General features: G+C 52.4%; 6 protein-coding genes across 6 annotated transcripts; 3 read left to right on the top strand and 3 right to left on the bottom strand.

The window, feature by feature from the left end:
- Positions 1-549: 549 nt before the first annotated feature.
- AA0111_g9394 (Vacuolar cation-chloride cotransporter 1) lies at positions 550-4,761 on the top strand (the record flags this gene model as incomplete). Its single annotated transcript, XM_028655947.1, has 3 exons — positions 550-1,132; positions 1,186-3,342; positions 3,404-4,761. The coding sequence occupies 3 exons, from the start codon at positions 550-552 to the stop codon at positions 4,759-4,761; spliced, it is 4,098 nt and encodes a 1,365-aa protein (XP_028503001.1).
- A 150-nt stretch (positions 4,762-4,911) lies between these two features.
- AA0111_g9393 (hypothetical protein) lies at positions 4,912-6,480 on the bottom strand (the record flags this gene model as incomplete). Its single annotated transcript, XM_028655946.1, has 1 exon — positions 4,912-6,480. One exon carries the CDS (start codon positions 6,478-6,480, stop codon positions 4,912-4,914), a length of 1,569 nt encoding a protein of 522 aa, XP_028502998.1.
- A 319-nt stretch (positions 6,481-6,799) lies between these two features.
- AA0111_g9392 (Chromatin modification-related protein) lies at positions 6,800-11,423 on the top strand (the record flags this gene model as incomplete). Its single annotated transcript, XM_028655945.1, has 4 exons — positions 6,800-6,855; positions 6,993-7,154; positions 7,253-10,376; positions 10,425-11,423. 4 exons carry the CDS (start codon positions 6,800-6,802, stop codon positions 11,421-11,423), a joined length of 4,341 nt encoding a protein of 1,446 aa, XP_028502999.1.
- An 839-nt stretch (positions 11,424-12,262) lies between these two features.
- Positions 12,263-13,151, top strand: AA0111_g9391 (hypothetical protein; the record flags this gene model as incomplete). The annotated part of the gene is made up of 3 exons (XM_028655944.1): positions 12,263-12,279; positions 12,719-12,777; positions 12,835-13,151. The coding sequence occupies 3 exons, from the start codon at positions 12,263-12,265 to the stop codon at positions 13,149-13,151; spliced, it is 393 nt and encodes a 130-aa protein (XP_028502996.1).
- A 321-nt stretch (positions 13,152-13,472) lies between these two features.
- On the bottom strand, positions 13,473-14,576 carry AA0111_g9390 (hypothetical protein; the record flags this gene model as incomplete). Its single annotated transcript, XM_028655943.1, has 1 exon — positions 13,473-14,576. One exon carries the CDS (start codon positions 14,574-14,576, stop codon positions 13,473-13,475), a length of 1,104 nt encoding a protein of 367 aa, XP_028502997.1.
- A 1,580-nt stretch (positions 14,577-16,156) lies between these two features.
- On the bottom strand, positions 16,157-16,723 carry AA0111_g9389 (hypothetical protein; the record flags this gene model as incomplete). The annotated part of the gene is made up of 1 exon (XM_028655941.1): positions 16,157-16,723. One exon carries the CDS (start codon positions 16,721-16,723, stop codon positions 16,157-16,159), a length of 567 nt encoding a protein of 188 aa, XP_028502920.1.
- Between the last annotated feature and the right edge of the window lie 123 nt (positions 16,724-16,846).

The following is a 16,846-nucleotide window of genomic DNA, read 5'->3' as shown; positions in this document are numbered from 1 at the left end:
TGATAAGAAACGCGAGCTTCGGCTATCTGCGTCTAACGTCGCGACAGGATTCTTAGGGACGAAAATAAGCTATAGGGGTTGTGTAGATGGCAGCGTCAGTAGATGCATACCGCGAGGCTTCGAGATGCTACGCGATATGTACAGCAACAAGAGGAAGACGCGCAGAAGAAGCAACAAAAGCTGGGACGGGCTGCTTCGAGGCCTGTGCCGAGAGGTTGAGGTCATTCGTCGATTCGCCGGAGAGATGTGGCGCCCCACGCGCGGGATGACCATGTCACGCTGTTTTAAGCCCTGCATCTTTCCCCGTGAAGCGAGCGCTAAGCCGCTAAAGTGAAGCATAGCAGACGAGTTCATGTTGGCGATGTGTGTGCAGCGTCATCGCTTCTCGGTACCTTTTCCTTGTCACTTCTCCCAGCTGTCCTGTCCATGTCTCGCTCTCACAAACCAACATCCACAACCAGCTGGCGCATCCCGTGTGTACGGCTATACCGGAACCGCAGTGACACCTCGTGCCAGGAACATTGAACCAGGTTTGCAGATGCCGAGACCATGACCGATGCGGATGCGAACCAGACGGCCAGGCTCACCCTGCCGAGAACACGCTCCAACTTTGCAACCCGCACAGCACGAGATGATAGTGAACGGTTGCACAGGCGCTCCTTCGTACAGTATTCACCGCCACCCGGTGAGGAAACACCACTTCTGCCAGGCAGTGGACGCCAGCATCCAGATAATGCCAACATCCTAGATGGCACTGAAGAGACAGGAAACACTCGAGAGGGTATGAGCAGCTGGTTCTCAAGCTTCCTTCACACTTCGCGATCCATCTTGCGGAAGGATCACAGTAATGACAGCAAACGACATGCAGTCAGCGAAACTGCCAAACCAAGGCCTGGTGCTTTCCCCAGACCCGTTGGAGGTACCGAAAAACTAGGCACCTTTGCTGGAGTCTTCGTGCCCGTGACTCTCAACGTCTTATCTATTCTAATGTTTCTACGATTTGGCTTCCTCCTTGGTCAAGCTGGCTTGATCGGTATGATGGGCATGCTGTTAGCGGCCTATGCCATCAATCTCCTGACGACATTGAGTATCTCTGCTGTTGCTACAAACGGTACAGTCAGAGGGGGTGGCGGTAAGTTCAACTCTGGAAAGTTTTTCTTTTGTCTGAACTAACACAGGATTCAGCATATTATCTCATTTCCAGAAGCTTGGGACCTGAGTTCGGTGGGTCTATAGGTATCGTCTACTATCTTGGCTCAGTCTTCAATACCTCCCTAAACGCTGTTGGTCTCATCGACTGTCTCATCGAAAACTTCGGTAGCCACGGAGGTGACATGGCAGAATGGCTGCCCCAAAGCTATTGGTGGGAGTTCCTTTGGGCCACCTTAGTTCTAGCAGTATGCACACTGATCTGTCTTGCTGGAAGCGGACTCTTTGCCCGTTGCAGCAACGGTCTGCTCCTTGTTCTGCTAGTTGCAACGATCAGCATCCCTCTTTCAGCTGTTGTTAGGCCTCCTTTCACAAATCCGAAGGAGGAAATTGTGTTCACAGGCCTCAGTATGGACACTTTCCGTCAAAACTTGCTACCACACTTCACGCGAGGCGCCGCTGGAAGTGTTAGTCATCACGGCGAAAATTTCCAAGATCTTTTTGGTATTCTTTTCCCAGCCACAGGAGGCATTCTTGCCGGCGCAAGCATGAGTGGGGATCTCAAACATCCAAGCAAAGCCATTCCAAAGGGGACACTATATGGTATAGGTCTAACCTTCATCCTGTACACACTCGTCATATTTGCGATGGCGGCATCGATAGCACGCGAAACCTTCTACAACAACACAAATGTCATCCAGCTGACCAACATCTCCGGCGCGGTCGTACTTGCTGGCGAGATGGCAACATCACTGTTCTCGGTGCTCATGGGTGTTATTGGCTCCGCCAAACTTCTCCAGGCTCTTGCTCGCGACCATTTGATCCCGGGACTTTCTCTCTTTAGTCAGGGAACAAAGAAATCGGACGAGCCGATCTACGCCATCATCATCACTTTCATCATTGCCCAAATCACAATGTTTGCCGATATCAACCAAATCGCTTCGTTCATCACAATGACGTATCTCATGACGTTTCTAGTCACCAACTTGGCCTGTTTCTTACTCAAGATCGGATCTGCTCCGAACTTCCGGCCCTCATTTCACTATTTCAATTGGCCCACAGCTTTGATTGGCACTGTCGCATGCGGAGCGACCATGTTCTTCGTCGACGGCTTCTATGCATCTGGCTGTGTAGCTCTGCTTATGATCATCTTCCTGCTGATTCACTATACCACACCTCCTAAGCCATGGGGTGATGTCAGTCAAGGTCTCATCTATCACCAGGTGCGAAAATACCTGCTGCGCCTACGCCAGGAGCATGTCAAGTTCTGGAGACCCCAGATTCTGCTTCTTGTCAATGACCCGCGGCGACAGTACAAGCTGATTCAATTTTGCAATTCGTTGAAAAAGGGAGGCCTTTTTGTCCTCGGGCATGTCATTGTCTCTAACGACTTTGGTGAAGCTGTGCCAGAGGCTAGACGACAACAACAATCTTGGACGAAATACATAGACTTTTCCAGGATCAAAGCGTTTGTAAACATCGCTATATCTCCTTCTGTAGAATGGGGCGCTCGCAATCTCGTACTCGGTGCAGGACTGGGTGGAATGCGACCAAACATAGTTGTCATGGGCTTCTACAATTTACCTGAGCTGAGGCAAGCGCAGCCTTCAATTGGCATACCTTCGCCGCAGCCATCACGCCCGTCTAGCAAGGCTGCAAATCATCCTGTCTCCCGAAAAGCGATTCAAGCAGCAGCCAGGCGACGCGTCACAGGAAATACTCACAGTATGCTTCCTACAGACGCCATGAAGCCGGAGAGTGCAGTTGCCATACGCAGCTACGTGACCGTAATCGAAGATTTGATTCTGCGATTGCAGGCAAACGTCGCTATAGGCAAGGGTTTTCAAGAACTCAAAGTGCCACCTGCAAAGCCGACCGCAAAACAAAAAGCATTCAGTTTCATGGGTCTCAGCGATATCGAGATCGAGGATCCCTCAAAGAAGTACATTGATCTGTGGCCGATACAGATGTCAGCTGAGATCGCTACCGCTGGCGACGAACCACTTCGCAAAAATGTGCTGACAACTAATTTCGACACGTACACGCTGATTCTCCAGCTCGGATGTATCTTACATACGGTGCCTTCTTGGAAACGCATGTACAAGTTGAGAGTCTGCGTCTTTGTTGAGTATGAAACGGATGTAGAAGAAGAGCGCGATCGCGTCACGACACTGCTACGTAACCTGCGCATTGGTAAGTCTTCCCATACGAATTGCATTTGAGACATGTACTGACTTTCTACACTCGAATTTAGAGGCTGAAGTACATGTCTTCTGGTTATCATCTGGTGACTTGAGCATGTACGAAGTCATTATCAACGGAAGAGACGATGGTGAACTTGACCAGACTGGTCGTGATATCGACTATTCGCTGGAAGACGAGCGCTGGTGGCAAGACATCAAACGTCTGCGTCAACCCGAAAGCATGAGCGCTAGTCAGGAACTAGCACAGACTGTTGACATCCTTGAAGCTGTCACCAACTGGCCTATCGCCTCATTTCAACATGGCAGGCAAGAGACAAATCCAAAGCGCTTCTCAGCACTACGGAAGATGCTACGTAAGGCCAAAAGTAGGACGTCGGTCAGCAATCTTGGCGATGGGACGAGAATCAAAATGCAAAGCCAAAGAATACCTGTCGAGCTACTGGATGATAGCGATAGCGACACTCAGCCATCTTCAGCCGGCAGAGGGGAGGATGATGCCGATGACGAAGCAATGGCGTCAGATAGTGAGGCTGTCGTCAGCGGCAGCAACTTTGACGAATACGATCTGGATGCATCGAGTGATGAGAGCGATCACAACGGGCAGAGGATGTCTCCAAGAAGACGAAAGACGGCACCAAGCAGCTCTTTCTTCACCAGGCAGCTAGACCTTCGCAAAACCATGTGGAAGAGCTCGCGCAAAGACAGTAATTCGCAAAAAGATGATAGGCCAACCACACATTCTGTAACACCACTCAGGCCGCATCCAGACGCCGCCGCCTCTGATACGGCCGTGTTGCGTGCTAGAAAGCAATCCAAATCTCAGAGTGTAGCCAGTTCATCCTCACAACGCTCTGCGAAATCCTTTGTCAAACCATCTCCGATTCGCCGGCAATCTCTACCAAAATTCACGTCAAACCCGACTCCCCGGACGGCGATCTCCTCAGAAGAAACAACTGGCCCGTCAATAACATTTGTCGACACGCCCAAGCCCAGCACAGCTGACAAACAAGACCCCATCATGACGTCCGGCGAACCCACCCAGCTCGCTGCAGACAACACGCCAACCACATCTAGTCCACACTCGGCCGCTGCGTCATCATCAAACCTTGGGCCCACTGACACCGGTACCGCTTCTCCAGCATCTGGTTTCCCCGCCCAACAAGCTATTCCTCTTTCCTTCAATGACCTGCCTTGTCGCGCTCAACATCTTATCTTGAACGAACTCATACGCCAGCATTCCGAGGATACGGCTGTAGTGTTTACGACGCTGCCCAGTCCAATGGAGGGCACGTGCGAGAGCGAGGCTGAGAGTGTCAAGTATATTAGTGACCTGGAGGTGTTATGTCAGGGGTTGCCGCCTGTGCTGTTGGTACATAGTAACAGTATGACTGTTACTATGAATCTGTAGAAAGGAGGGAGGTATATGGATGGTGGATGGTGGATTGAAGGATAAGATGGAACATGAATATGAAAGTATACCGCATTACTCAGATTGATACGATATGATCAAGTCGTAAGAACAGGGTGGTATCATTAATGCTACGACTGCAACTGTGTTCTACTCGCTATCATCTTCATTACTCGACGCACTTCCATCCTTCTCGATGACCTCCTCCTCCTCCTCTGCATCAGGCTTGCCAGTCATGGAGAAAGCCTTCAAGCATGTGATTCTGGTGCCTGTGGAATACGACCCAAGCAGTTTGCCAACCTGAACTGCAGTGAAGCCCTTTGCCTTGCCCGCATCGTCACTCTTCAGTTCATCCGTACTCAAGAACCAAAAGCGCACTGTGCCGTCGCTGCTACCAGTGACGACAAGGAAGCTTGTTTGCGAGAGAGATACGATTTCGAAGTCCTTGACACGATTCGTCATGCCTGCAGCTGGGCCACCAATTTGAGCGACTAATCTGGCAGCTGGCACATCGTCCTTGTTCTTTTCTGATGTTTCGGTTGGTATTGTAGTGGCTGTATCGTAGAGAAGTACGCGGCCATCTTCTGTGGACACTAGTAGCGTGGCCTGATGCGACTCCGACGGCAAGTAGTGCATTTGATGGATTTTTGTCCTCGGGGTTGGTGCAATCTTTGCTTTTGGCTTGGATTCAATGTTGAAAACAACGATACCGCGTTCAAAGCCCACTGCAAATTCTTCGCCTTCCTTATCCCAGATTACCCTCCTGCCCTCGCCGGACGCAAAGCGCCCTTCGCCTACTGCGGCCAGGATGTTGCGGTCAAAGTTTAACACGCCGGCTTTCTTTCCCGTTACGAGGTTCCAAAGCCGCATACACTTTTCGCCCTTGCCTACGCTGAGCATAAGCTTCATGCTGGGGTGCACGGCGAAATCATTGATTCCAGAAGGCACTTCGCCGGGTCCGGCTGTGTCTCCGCTTGGTCGGCCCTGAGGTTTCGGTATCGGTGCTTTGATGGTTGAAAGTGCGGTCCAATCGCGCGTTCTTGTGATAGCGATTGTGCTGTCTTCTGCGGAGCTTAGAAGCTTTGCCCTCGTGGGGAAGTAGAGGGCTGTGATATTTGATGAATGGTGAAGTAATGAGCCGAGTTCCTTGTTCTTGGGGTTCTCGGTGATGGAGCCGCCATGTAGAGAAGGCAGCTTTGGTCTGAGCTTGGAGGCGACAGGTGGTGCTGTTGAGATGGAATACAGGTTGATGCGCTCGTCAGTGCTGCCTGTGGCCAGTGTGATTTTAGATGTCTCATTTGAAAGAGGAGACAGAGCAAGGCAGCGGATGGAAGACGCATGGGCGTTGAAAAGGAATGTGTCGGTAAAATCCACTTTTGGCCTGTCTGCCTCAGGTGTCGATGCATCGTCTTGTCCAGTGAAGAGACTGCTGGGAAGCGCAGCCGCGAATCCATGTAGAACCCTCTCGTAGGAGCCAGTTATGACTTGGACAGTCGTGACATCGGGAACGGCATCTTCAACTTCTGTTGTGGAATCGATTTGAAGTTTGCTCATACTCACGTCCATCTTCCCGTTGGCTGCAGCTTCCTTGCTCTTGCGGATCGCATTTTCCTTGGTTGCCGGCTGCTTTGGGGTTGAGGCAACTGCTTCCTTTGTGCTTTTCAGCGCCTTTGCCTTTGCGGCGCTCTCGGCGGCTTCTCTCTTCCTCTTTGGTGGCATTCTGACGATTGGCTGTTGTTTTATTCAGTTGTCGCGTCTTTGGAGATCCAGAAGTTTTTGATGCAGACGGCAGGACTAGGCCGGGTGGAGCTAGTCCCCAATGTTGGCCCAATGAACCCAGACTAGGCAGGGCTTATCACGGCCATCCCTGTATGCGGCGTGCGCAGCCCTTCCCTCACGTTCTCGCAAGTCCCGCCCATCAGTTCAGCATATCGCAAAACACATTTCCATCAACGAACGCGTCCAACATCCCCCATAATTCATCACAACGGCGGCACTCGTGGATAACGGATGTCGGCCACCGTTCGTCGGTCTTCATATGTCCCTCGACAGTTTACGGGAAACCTTACGCCAGGAGAAGACAAATGAAGCCGCGTAAGTCAAAGTCGACGACTATCCATCGCGTTTGCAGTTTGATCGATCAGTTCGACTAAATGCAGCCATGCGACACGGAAAAATCGCTCGTTTTATTTTGTTGACGCGTTGTGGTGGTGCTAATGATATGTCCCCAGACTCACATCCGCAACATTGGAGCGCCATCTCCGGGCACTCTGGAAGGTCACGGGCTGCTGCAATGCCGCTCTGAACGGCCACCAGCCAAGGGCAGACGACTTCGTCTATGGCGAACCTGACGAGGACGAACGTCGTTTTCTTGACGAAAATGACATCTCACAGTAAGATACACCGCGCCCAGACACTGTAGACACATCCACTCCCAGTGTTGGTGTTGTTGTCGTCGTCGTTCGTTCCACTAACACGGTCGCGTCTACAGAGGTCGACGCTTCAACGATGCAACACTGCCCTTCCCAGTGGCCGTTACTGACCATCAGCCACCACTCCCTGCCCCCCTGCCATTCCAGAACGCAACCAAGTCCTTCATCAAGTCGTCACCATCCCCAGTTGTCGGCACCCCAAGCCTCGAGGATCAACTTCGCGCCGCCTCTGCTTCGCCGTCTGTTGCGACGCAAACCTTACCGTCCGTCGAACCATCACTGCAAAGTGATACCATTCATGTCACCCCTAGCGTCAAGGATGCCTCGTGTGCTGCATCCCCTACGGTAGAAGACGAGGTAGCTAACCAGACTCCGTTTGAAGCAGCCCCTGCAGTTCAGGCTGTAGGAAGCCAGGATGACCTCCCCGCCGACACATCTACGGTTGACCCTAGTGCTGTTGCATCGCCAACTACTGAAGACACAAACGCTGCTGCGATGGACGACACGACGGATGTCAAACCAAAGCCATCAAAGGTCGTGCATCTACCACCAAAAGAGGTTCAAGAGGCTAGGCTGCAGGAGACGGAACAGAAGTTGGACAAGGCTGCAGAGAAAGAGCGAAGAGAAGAGGAACGACTCACCATTCCACCTACGAACGCGTCCGTCGATGTTTCCTCCCCATCGTCAACCGTCGGGCCTTACTCTCAAGCGACACCACATGCGCAACACCATTCGCCTGATACTAGTCCTGACTCCGAGACTTACAGAGAGCGCAACAATGTACCATTGCCAAACGACGATGTCCTTGACCCCGCCGCGCAGCAAGTAAAGGATGACCACGAGCGTGCCTTACAGAAGCGAATGAAGGAGGCGAGGGAAAACGCCCGAGCAAGAGAAGAAGATTCCCCTACACCCGATATCGAGAAACAGATCGAGGACGAACAGGCAATACGTTTAGCTCGCGACGGGAAGAGTCGCCTAAGCGAGTCACAGCCTGCCGGAGATGCACATTCCTTGACGGAGGGTGTGGATGATGCTCCGCCTGGGACAAAAACAGAAGAGGATGATGCTGTTGGAATAAAAACTGGTCATGATGTTGCGGTTGACTCGTTACCAACGCCAACCACAGTTGCTGCGGAGCCTCCAACCATGGATCGCGATAACACCGACCAAGCCATTAACCAACAACGTACATCTCCTACTGCCGACCACCCAACCCCCCCTACTGATACTGATATCGAAATGCGCGACGTACCCTCCCTGGATGCACAGTCCACGACCTCACCGCAATCTTCAATGCCCAATCCCGAGCGAATGACCACCCGTGTTGCTTCTGGCGCAATCCGACAGAAGTCTGTCTCTGAGATCATCGCCGAGAAGGCGGCTCCCAAGACCATGCTAACTCCTCGCTCAAGCAACCTCTCGGCATCTACTAGTCCTCCACGACCGCGAACTGCTCGTCGGAAATCTCAAGAGATCTCGACCGTCGTATTCGCTAAGAAGACACCGACCAAGGCATCGAAAGCTCTGCAATCTTACAATGAAGACTATGCTTCGCTTCAAGGTGCTTCGGAAGACTCTAGTCGAGATTATCTGGAAGGCCTCTTCAAGTATCAGGCTCACCACCCACCTAGGTCCGTGCCTTTGCAGGAACTTGTGGCATCTGCAAGGAAGACAGTATCGACCGCTGGCACGCTTGCTATGATTCGTGAGCACCAAGACTACAAGATCCTGAAGAGAGTGTACCAGTTGCAAAATGCTAACCGCTGGTCTTTACGGCAACTCCAAAAGGCAGTCGAACCCGAGCGTCCATTTACCCATCAGGATCAAGTACTCCTTGAAATGAAATGGATGCAGACGGACTTCAAAGAGGAGAGGAAATGGAAAAAGGCTCTCGCTGCTACCTTTGCAGAATGGTGTGCCGAGTACGTAAGCAGTACGTCTGAAGAGCAAGCAGCATTACGGGTCAACACCTATATTCCGAAGGGTGCCAGACGTGTAAGCAGCGATGAGGATATGAACGATGCTCCCACGCCAGATCTCGTCCATTCTAGCACGCATGAGACCGAAAGTGAGTCATACGGTGATGAGGACGATGTCCTTACTCCCGTTAATGCCACACCTCCTATAGGTCTGTTCTCTCTTGGATTCAACGACGTCGTCATGAAGATAGATCGCACACCAGCCAGTGATACCATGTTCCGAGAACTGCCTCTTTACGACCCAATGTTTGAAGGCTCTAGCGACACCAGCCCCTTCTCTCTATCGGAGCCACCAATCCTCCCCGTGTCCAAGTTCGTTACAGGAAAGCTCGTCTCTCAGATACGAGGTCCGCCTAAGAAGCGTAGCAGGTACGACTACGACTCCGAAGATGAGCCGTCTTCGCCACCTAGTCGATCTGGTACGTCTGCCGAGCATTCAATGCCATCCACACCTGGTCGTCGATTATTCTGTCGCAACGACTTGCCACCAGAGATGACCAATGTTGCCCTATTCAACGCCGAAAACAAGCATGTTCGCGACCGACTACAAGCAGCCCATCAATTCAGACCACCTACAGAATTCAACATGCCCACGATCGCCTTCTTCGAGAATCGCACGCCTTCTCAGTGGTTATGGGAAGAAGACCAAAAGCTACGGGCGTTGGTGAAAGAGTATACCTTCAACTGGTCTCTTGTTTCACAGCAACTGTCGTTACCTTCGATGTTTGTATCTGGGTCAGGTCGACGAACGCCATGGGAATGTTTCGAGCGCTGGGTACAATTGGAAGGTCTTCCCGCCGAGATGTCCAAAACACAATACTTCCGGACCTACCAGAGCCGACTGGAGCAGGCCAACAAAACTGTATTTGCCCAGTTTCAAGCTCAACAGCAACAGCAGCAGCAACAAGGCCAGACTCCAGGTCAACCGCGTAGAAGACCTACAACCACGCCGATACGGGTGGAGAGAAGGAGAGAAAACCGTCATCTCGCCATTATTGATGGTATGCGCAAACTGGCTAGGAAACGCGAGTCTGCTGCCCACAAGCAAGCGGAATCTCAGAAGGCTGCTGCGCTTCGGAAAGCCCATGAGCCTGCGCCACCCAAGAACAATGTCCACACGCCGCAAGAATTCAGCCGTCTCAAGTGGGAACGCGAAGAGAAGCTCAAGCAGAGGCACATTGCGCAGGAGATGATGGCAAGGGTAAGTGATGGACAATTGAACCATTCGTTCATTTCTGACTTGAGACAGCAACAAATGGTGGCACGGCAGCAGGCCCAACTACAGGCGCAACCAGGAATGGCAAATGGTGTCAATCAGATGCAGCGTAACGGGACACCTGGAGGCACCAACAACGTTCCTCCACAAATGGCTAATCCGCCTTTACAACAGGGACAGAACGGCTCCGCGATGGGAGCGCGACCGCACCAGTCTCAACAGGGAATGCAAGCCAACTTCGCTAACGGAAATATGTCTGGCATGGCGATGGGCACACCGGGCGTTCCCCAAGCACAGATGCAGGGCAACATGCAGAACCCTCAGCGCATGGGCCCACCAGATCAGATGCGCATGGCTATGCAAAGGGGCCAATTTAACGCCACCCAACAACATCAGTTCCAGCTGCAACAGCAACAGATCAACATGGCTAGCAACCTTACACAGGGCATGGGCATGAACGGTATCCCTAACGCAAACATGATGGCACCCGTTCCCAACCAGAACGGCGGCGCCATGAACGGAAACATGAACAATTCCATGAAAGGGATGTCAAATGCTGCTGGATCTCCACGAATGAACCAGGGCAACGGAAACATGCAAACTCCTTCAAGACCGCTATCCAGCGGGCACATGCCTCAGCTACTGGCATTCCAGAACCAGTTAAAGGTACAGCATCCGGAATGGACCCCAGAACAGGTTACCAAACAGGCCTCCGACCACCTCACCCGTTACCTGGCTAAGCAACGTACGCAGGCAATGAGCGCAGCAGCTGGATCCCCAGGCATATCTCCGTCTCCACAGATACAGAACAATCAATATTTCCAACAGAACGGGGGCATGGCCAACGCTCCTCAAACAAACGCGGTACAGAATTATCAGGCCCAACTGGTCCAACAACAACGGCTGATGGCAAGACAACAGGGCGGTAGTCCTGGACTAAACGCGCGACCGCCTAGTCGGAGCGCCACGCCTCAGAATCCACAAATGCAACAAAGTCCGGGTATGCAGCAAGCGCAGATCAACCGGTCCTAGGAATTCTGATCGGCAGAAAGGGAGCCTCCGTGAGGCTCTGACACTGTTGCCTTGTATATAATTTTAATGTTCCTCCTTTAGCGGTATCCTTCTAGCGTGGGAGAAATCTGGCTTTTTTGCAATGCGGCGGGCGCACCCCATGAGGAAGCATGGTGTTTGTGGCGTTGAACGGCGCTCTCACAGTCGCTCTGGGAAGTGGTTGGTACGACGGGAAAAAACTCTTTGTGTCGCCTCTTGTGAGCGACACCCATCCACGTCTTGGTGATGGACTTCTACACTAGCTATAGCTTTCTGAATATCATGCAACTCGAGCATAACATCGAGATACAAACACCACACCTTTGGAGCGTATCCTCATCTCATGTTATCGTCGTGACTTGTGTACCGTATAGGTAAGTTGAAGTACTGAAGAAACAATTTTTTCTTGCTAGATTTAGGACCGGATGCAACAATTTCAAAACCAAGTTGGTAGAGAACGATATTTCATTCAATCGACGCGCTTGACACAAGGTGCTGTGGGCGCGGACCCTACGGTGACTAAGCCACGCGAGGCTTTCGAACGTGGAAGGCGGTGGGTGAAGGCACAAAGAACGTCGCGCGCGCGGAAGTCCACCCTCACCTCCGCAACGCCTTCCCCAGCGGCCACCACACGCCATCACAACTACTCCAGACTCCCTCGGCCTCGATCGGACTGCGCTCATCGTTGCTTCTCTTGCTATTTGGTTCTGATCACTTCCTTCTGCAACCGCCGCGCATCTTCCTCACTTGCGACCGCAGCAAGTGTTCTCATACACGCAGGCAAGAGTAGATAGGCATCCAGAAAAGAAAGAGCAGGCATCATGAACGCGCCAGACAGGTATGTCTTGTCTTTCATAACTCACGTTCTATCTGCAAGGTGTTCTCTGTACGCGCAGTCCACAGTCCACAATGCCAGGCCACCGCGATCTCGATTGCGTACCCAAACGGTTTGTTCTGTCCCTTCATCACAAGCGGGTGAAAACAACAAGATGGTACACACTTGCATGAGCGCATGGCACTGGCACCTGATCACAAAGACCCGCTGCACCATATATATGCGCCCTCAAAAGTATGCGATACTGTGAGAGTCACTACTCTAGCCCGAAAGCCTCACAAGGAACGAACGGGATATACCTTATGATGAGTCGAAACCCAACGTCTTCCTTCTCACCAAAGATCGGACAACTCATCGAGCAAAACCCAAATTGTGGACTGCGCGACAGCTCAAAAAACAACCACCATGTATCACACAAAGCTGACCACGATGATGAATGTAGATTCGAGCTCTTCCTGCTAGACGAAGGTCAGCAAAAGGTTGAGGAGAAAGCAGAGACCCGTAAGTATAATACAACATCTCCCCACATCCGCCCCTCACAAGACTAACGCGCACCAGGCGTCCCGAACACCGCCGTCTTCACCTTCAACAAAGAAGACCACACCCTCGGCAACCTCCTCTCGCAGCGTCTCCTCAAGAACCCCGCCGTCATGTTCGCCGCGTACAAAGTCCCCCACCCACTCTTCGCTACCTTTGAACTCCGCGTCCAGACCGATGGCACCATCACACCCAAGGAAGCTGTTATGGCTACTTGCAAACTGGTTATTCAGGACTTGTCCAAGTTGAACGAAAGCTTTCAGACTGAGTGGCTGGGCAAGAGGATTGTGTCCGAGGGTGAGGCGGAGAGGCAGCAGAGAGAGCAGAATAACTTCTAGAGCGTCCTTGGTTAGCTCCTACACCGCAGGGCTGAACGGAGTTTTTATGGGAATTGTGTTGTTGCATGTGTTAGGCGTCTGCTCCTTGAGACAAAGGACAAAATATGGCCTGTAATCACACTTGACGGGCTGGCGTTCATGGTTAATTGATATGACGATGTAAAAGAGTTCAACTTCGTCTCTTACATACCCGATAGAGCTGAGAAGGATTGAAATAATGTAAAACACGTGGCAGGACTTGTTGGCAACCAACGAACAATATCAAACTGCTCTCTGATAGTCAAGTCTTTTAACAATATCCATAATACACATACATCAAAGCTAATCTAGTTCGTCATCCAGCTCTGACCAGCGTCCAAGTAGTGGCTTAGTAGAGAGCGCAACATCGTCCTTCGGTGCGACGTTGTTCTCATCACTAGCAGGCATGCTACTCGAAGCTTCTGAGACACCATTTGGCGCGCCTTCGTCCTCGCCGCTGACTGCCTTACTGTCCGAAGCTTCTCCTGTGTCCTTCGATATCCCTTCGTCTTCACTCATTGCAGCACTGTTGGCCCCGCTAACCTTCTCCTTCTGCTCCTCTTCCTCTTCAGCTTCCTCCCAATTTTCCGCAACCTCCTCAACAGGCTCTTTTTGTTTCTTCTTCTTGCTGCTCAAGCTCAGGACCGCAAAGCCACCCTTGTTACCGAATCCTGTAGTCTTCTGGATCTGGCGAAGCGGAACACCCTTTGAGGCTGCGACTTGACTCCAACCCGAGCCAGGACCTACGTCAGATTCCTTACGGAGGATGTTGAGCGAAGAATCAAGACGCGCGAGCTGAACATTTTTGCCGATACCTTGCGTCGTGATGGCTTGAGTTAGCGGTGCCTGGATCGACTCGAGCATTTTCTGCATGTCATGTTCTGGGATGCTCAGACGAGCTGCTAGAGGTGGCTTCAATGCGATTGCTTCGCTAGGGAGGAAAGTAACCTCTAGTTCACATCTGAAGGATGTTGTAGCAAGTACGCTCTTGATGATAGGGTTGAGCTCTTCAATGGTAAGTGCAAAGCGTGGGCTCAGGATAATGAACGCGTTGTAGGGATCTCCGTTAGTGTTGCTGGGCTTAGGACGCAAGGGAGCGGCCGAAGTCGTTACTGGCGCTGGCGTAGGGGCAAGACGCTGTTGGATTTGACGACTTCTAGCGCAGTCTGCGAGTGTCCGCATAGGCGCCATGACGAACTTTGGGGTCTTGAAGATGGCAACATGTCGATGCGGCTCCGGATCCATGCTCTCAGAGTCCATGCCGAAATCCTCAGCAAGGTAGTGAATAAACTTGCGCAGGTTACGGGGCATAGGTTTGAAGCGAAGACGCTTCTGATCCGGGTCGGCAGCAAACAGTCTAAGTTGCTTCTCCTGTGTAACAGCCCAAGTTGCGTTCTGCTGGTACATGTTTAGTGTGGCATCTGAATATGGGATATGATCGTTTTGGTGCTCCGGATCAACGTTGAGCGCAAGTGCCAGAACGCGATTACGCTCCAATCGTGCACATTCTTCGTCGCACTTGAGCACCTTTTTCAGATTACCGTCGCCGTTACGCGAAGCATTGCACTTGGCTTCTTGCTTGATTCTCTGGCATTCGCAGGTAACGAAGATCTTGTGTGGGCATGGCTTCTCTTCTTTGCACGGTTGAGGGAAATGGCAGGGTGCCAGGCACGGGTGGCCACAAACACTGAGCTCTTTGCCACATGGTTGAGTGCAAGGGTCTTCACATTCTCCAGGCCGGTGGCATTGCTTCTGGCATTTGTGTGTCCCACATTTGAGCGTACGTCCGCAGACCTGACCGCAGCGTACCTCAGTCAGCCAACATGGCTGATTCTTCAGAACACTCTTGCCACACAAACACGGCTTGGCTGTCAGAAAAGCGCACTTGGGGCATGGCTGGTCGTCTTGATGGCAGCTGTGGTCCAGTTGAGGATGACCGCAATCCTTGGGTCGCTCGCACTTGAAGCGACACGGCGGAGGCTTCGTACCACATGGTAACGGAGGTTGCAAAACGGTCCGTCCGCAATGGCAGCTGAGCTCATCGAAGATAGCATCGCGACATGTACCGCAAGGGCCCTTGTGACAGAGTTCCTGGCAGCGATGTTCGGGGTTGCCGCACTTCAGTTGCCGGCCACAGCTCCGAGTACATATATGCTCGGCTTCGAAGTTCTCGCGAGGCTGCCGAGGAGTTGAATCTAATGGTCTACCTTTGCGGCGATTTGACTGGCGCTCGGCAGCTTTCTTCTCCCCAGCACAGCAGTGCTCGCCACACTCGTGACGGCCGCAGTTCAAGGATACTTTGCAGACACGCCTGCACTGGGGAGGCTCGTCTATTCCCTGATGGCAGATGGTTCTAGATGAAGTGCGCCCACATCTGCAGGAGATGTCGACGGTTTTCAGGCAAGACCGGCATTCGCCCTGATGGCAAAGCTGCTCACATTTGTGGCCACATGCAAGTGTCTGGCCACAAGGTTTGTCGCAATTCGGTATCGGATCTTCGCATGTCGTTCGTGGCTTGCTAGACATGTCGCGCAAGGCAGTCTTGCCACATGGGCAGCGTGTGACTACGTCGGGAGATCTCGGGCAATGAGGTGCTTTCGTATCTTGTGGGTGGCATTCTAATTCGCAAGTGTGTTTGCCGCAGTCGAAAGAACGTCCGCAAAGATCGGGGCACTGGAACGATCCTACCCAGGTCTCTACCGTGGCACTGCCATCAGTGGCGACATGAGATTGGCTACTCTGTTTCGCTTCTGCTCGGTCGTGACACAAGATGTCTTTCTGGCTCTGCCCACAGTAGCATCGCGCTGGCACTCGTACCTCACAAGCGCCACAAGGGCCATCGTGACATGGACGTTCACATCGATGTTCTCCACAAGGCATCAGCCCTCCGCAGACATCACCGCAGCTCCAACCTTGCTCGTAATCGGTATCAATACAACGACGAGTGACTGACTTCTTGCTACAGAAGCAGTGCTGTGTGGGGCCCATCAACCCGCAAGGCGGGCAAGGACCGGCATGACATGTCGATCCACAAGGGTGTGGACAAGGCTTGGGGAGAACTCGGGGTCGTGAACATGTCTGACCACATGAGAAAGGTGGCAGACCAGGCGTTGATCGCGGATCGAGTTCCTTCTCACACCAACAGTGGAAGTTCTTAGGAAGGGTGTCCTTTGGTAAATTGCAGCCGGGACAGCGCCACTGCCTTGGGGGAGGCGTCTCTCCATCTTGCGTCTGCTGTCGCGCTGCTGCCGAGCCTTCATTTGTTGACCACTTCTTGATACACCCCAAATGAAAAACAGTCCAACACGTCCTACATGACCAGACACCCTTGGTGCGCCTTGTGACATCTTCAGTACAGATTGCGCATTCGTAGTGTCCATTGTCAATATCCTCGTGTGTTCGAGTGGCGATATCGGGTGCGGTCGATTTGGGGGCTTGCGGCTGCTTTTGACGCGGTGGTCGCGACTTGCGAGGGGCGATGGGTTGGCCAGGCCGAAAAGTTGGTGCATCTGCTTGTAATCCTCCTTGGGCTTCTGAGATGGCTGAAGCTGCATCGTCTTCTCCAGTCAATTGGCCACCAAATTGACGACCACCAGCAGCCATACGCTGTGGGAAACGCTCTGCGCCACCTCTTCCTCTGCCACCCCGCCCGCCCCCACGCCCACCTCTTCCTCCTC

The sequence above is a fragment of the Alternaria arborescens genome (assembly GCF_004154835.1).
Source record: "Alternaria arborescens strain FERA 675 chromosome Unknown contig_27, whole genome shotgun sequence".
Taxonomy (NCBI): domain Eukaryota; kingdom Fungi; phylum Ascomycota; class Dothideomycetes; order Pleosporales; family Pleosporaceae; genus Alternaria; species Alternaria arborescens.
Note: the sequence above shows the minus strand (reverse complement) of the source record. Positions and strands in the feature narration are given on the sequence as shown.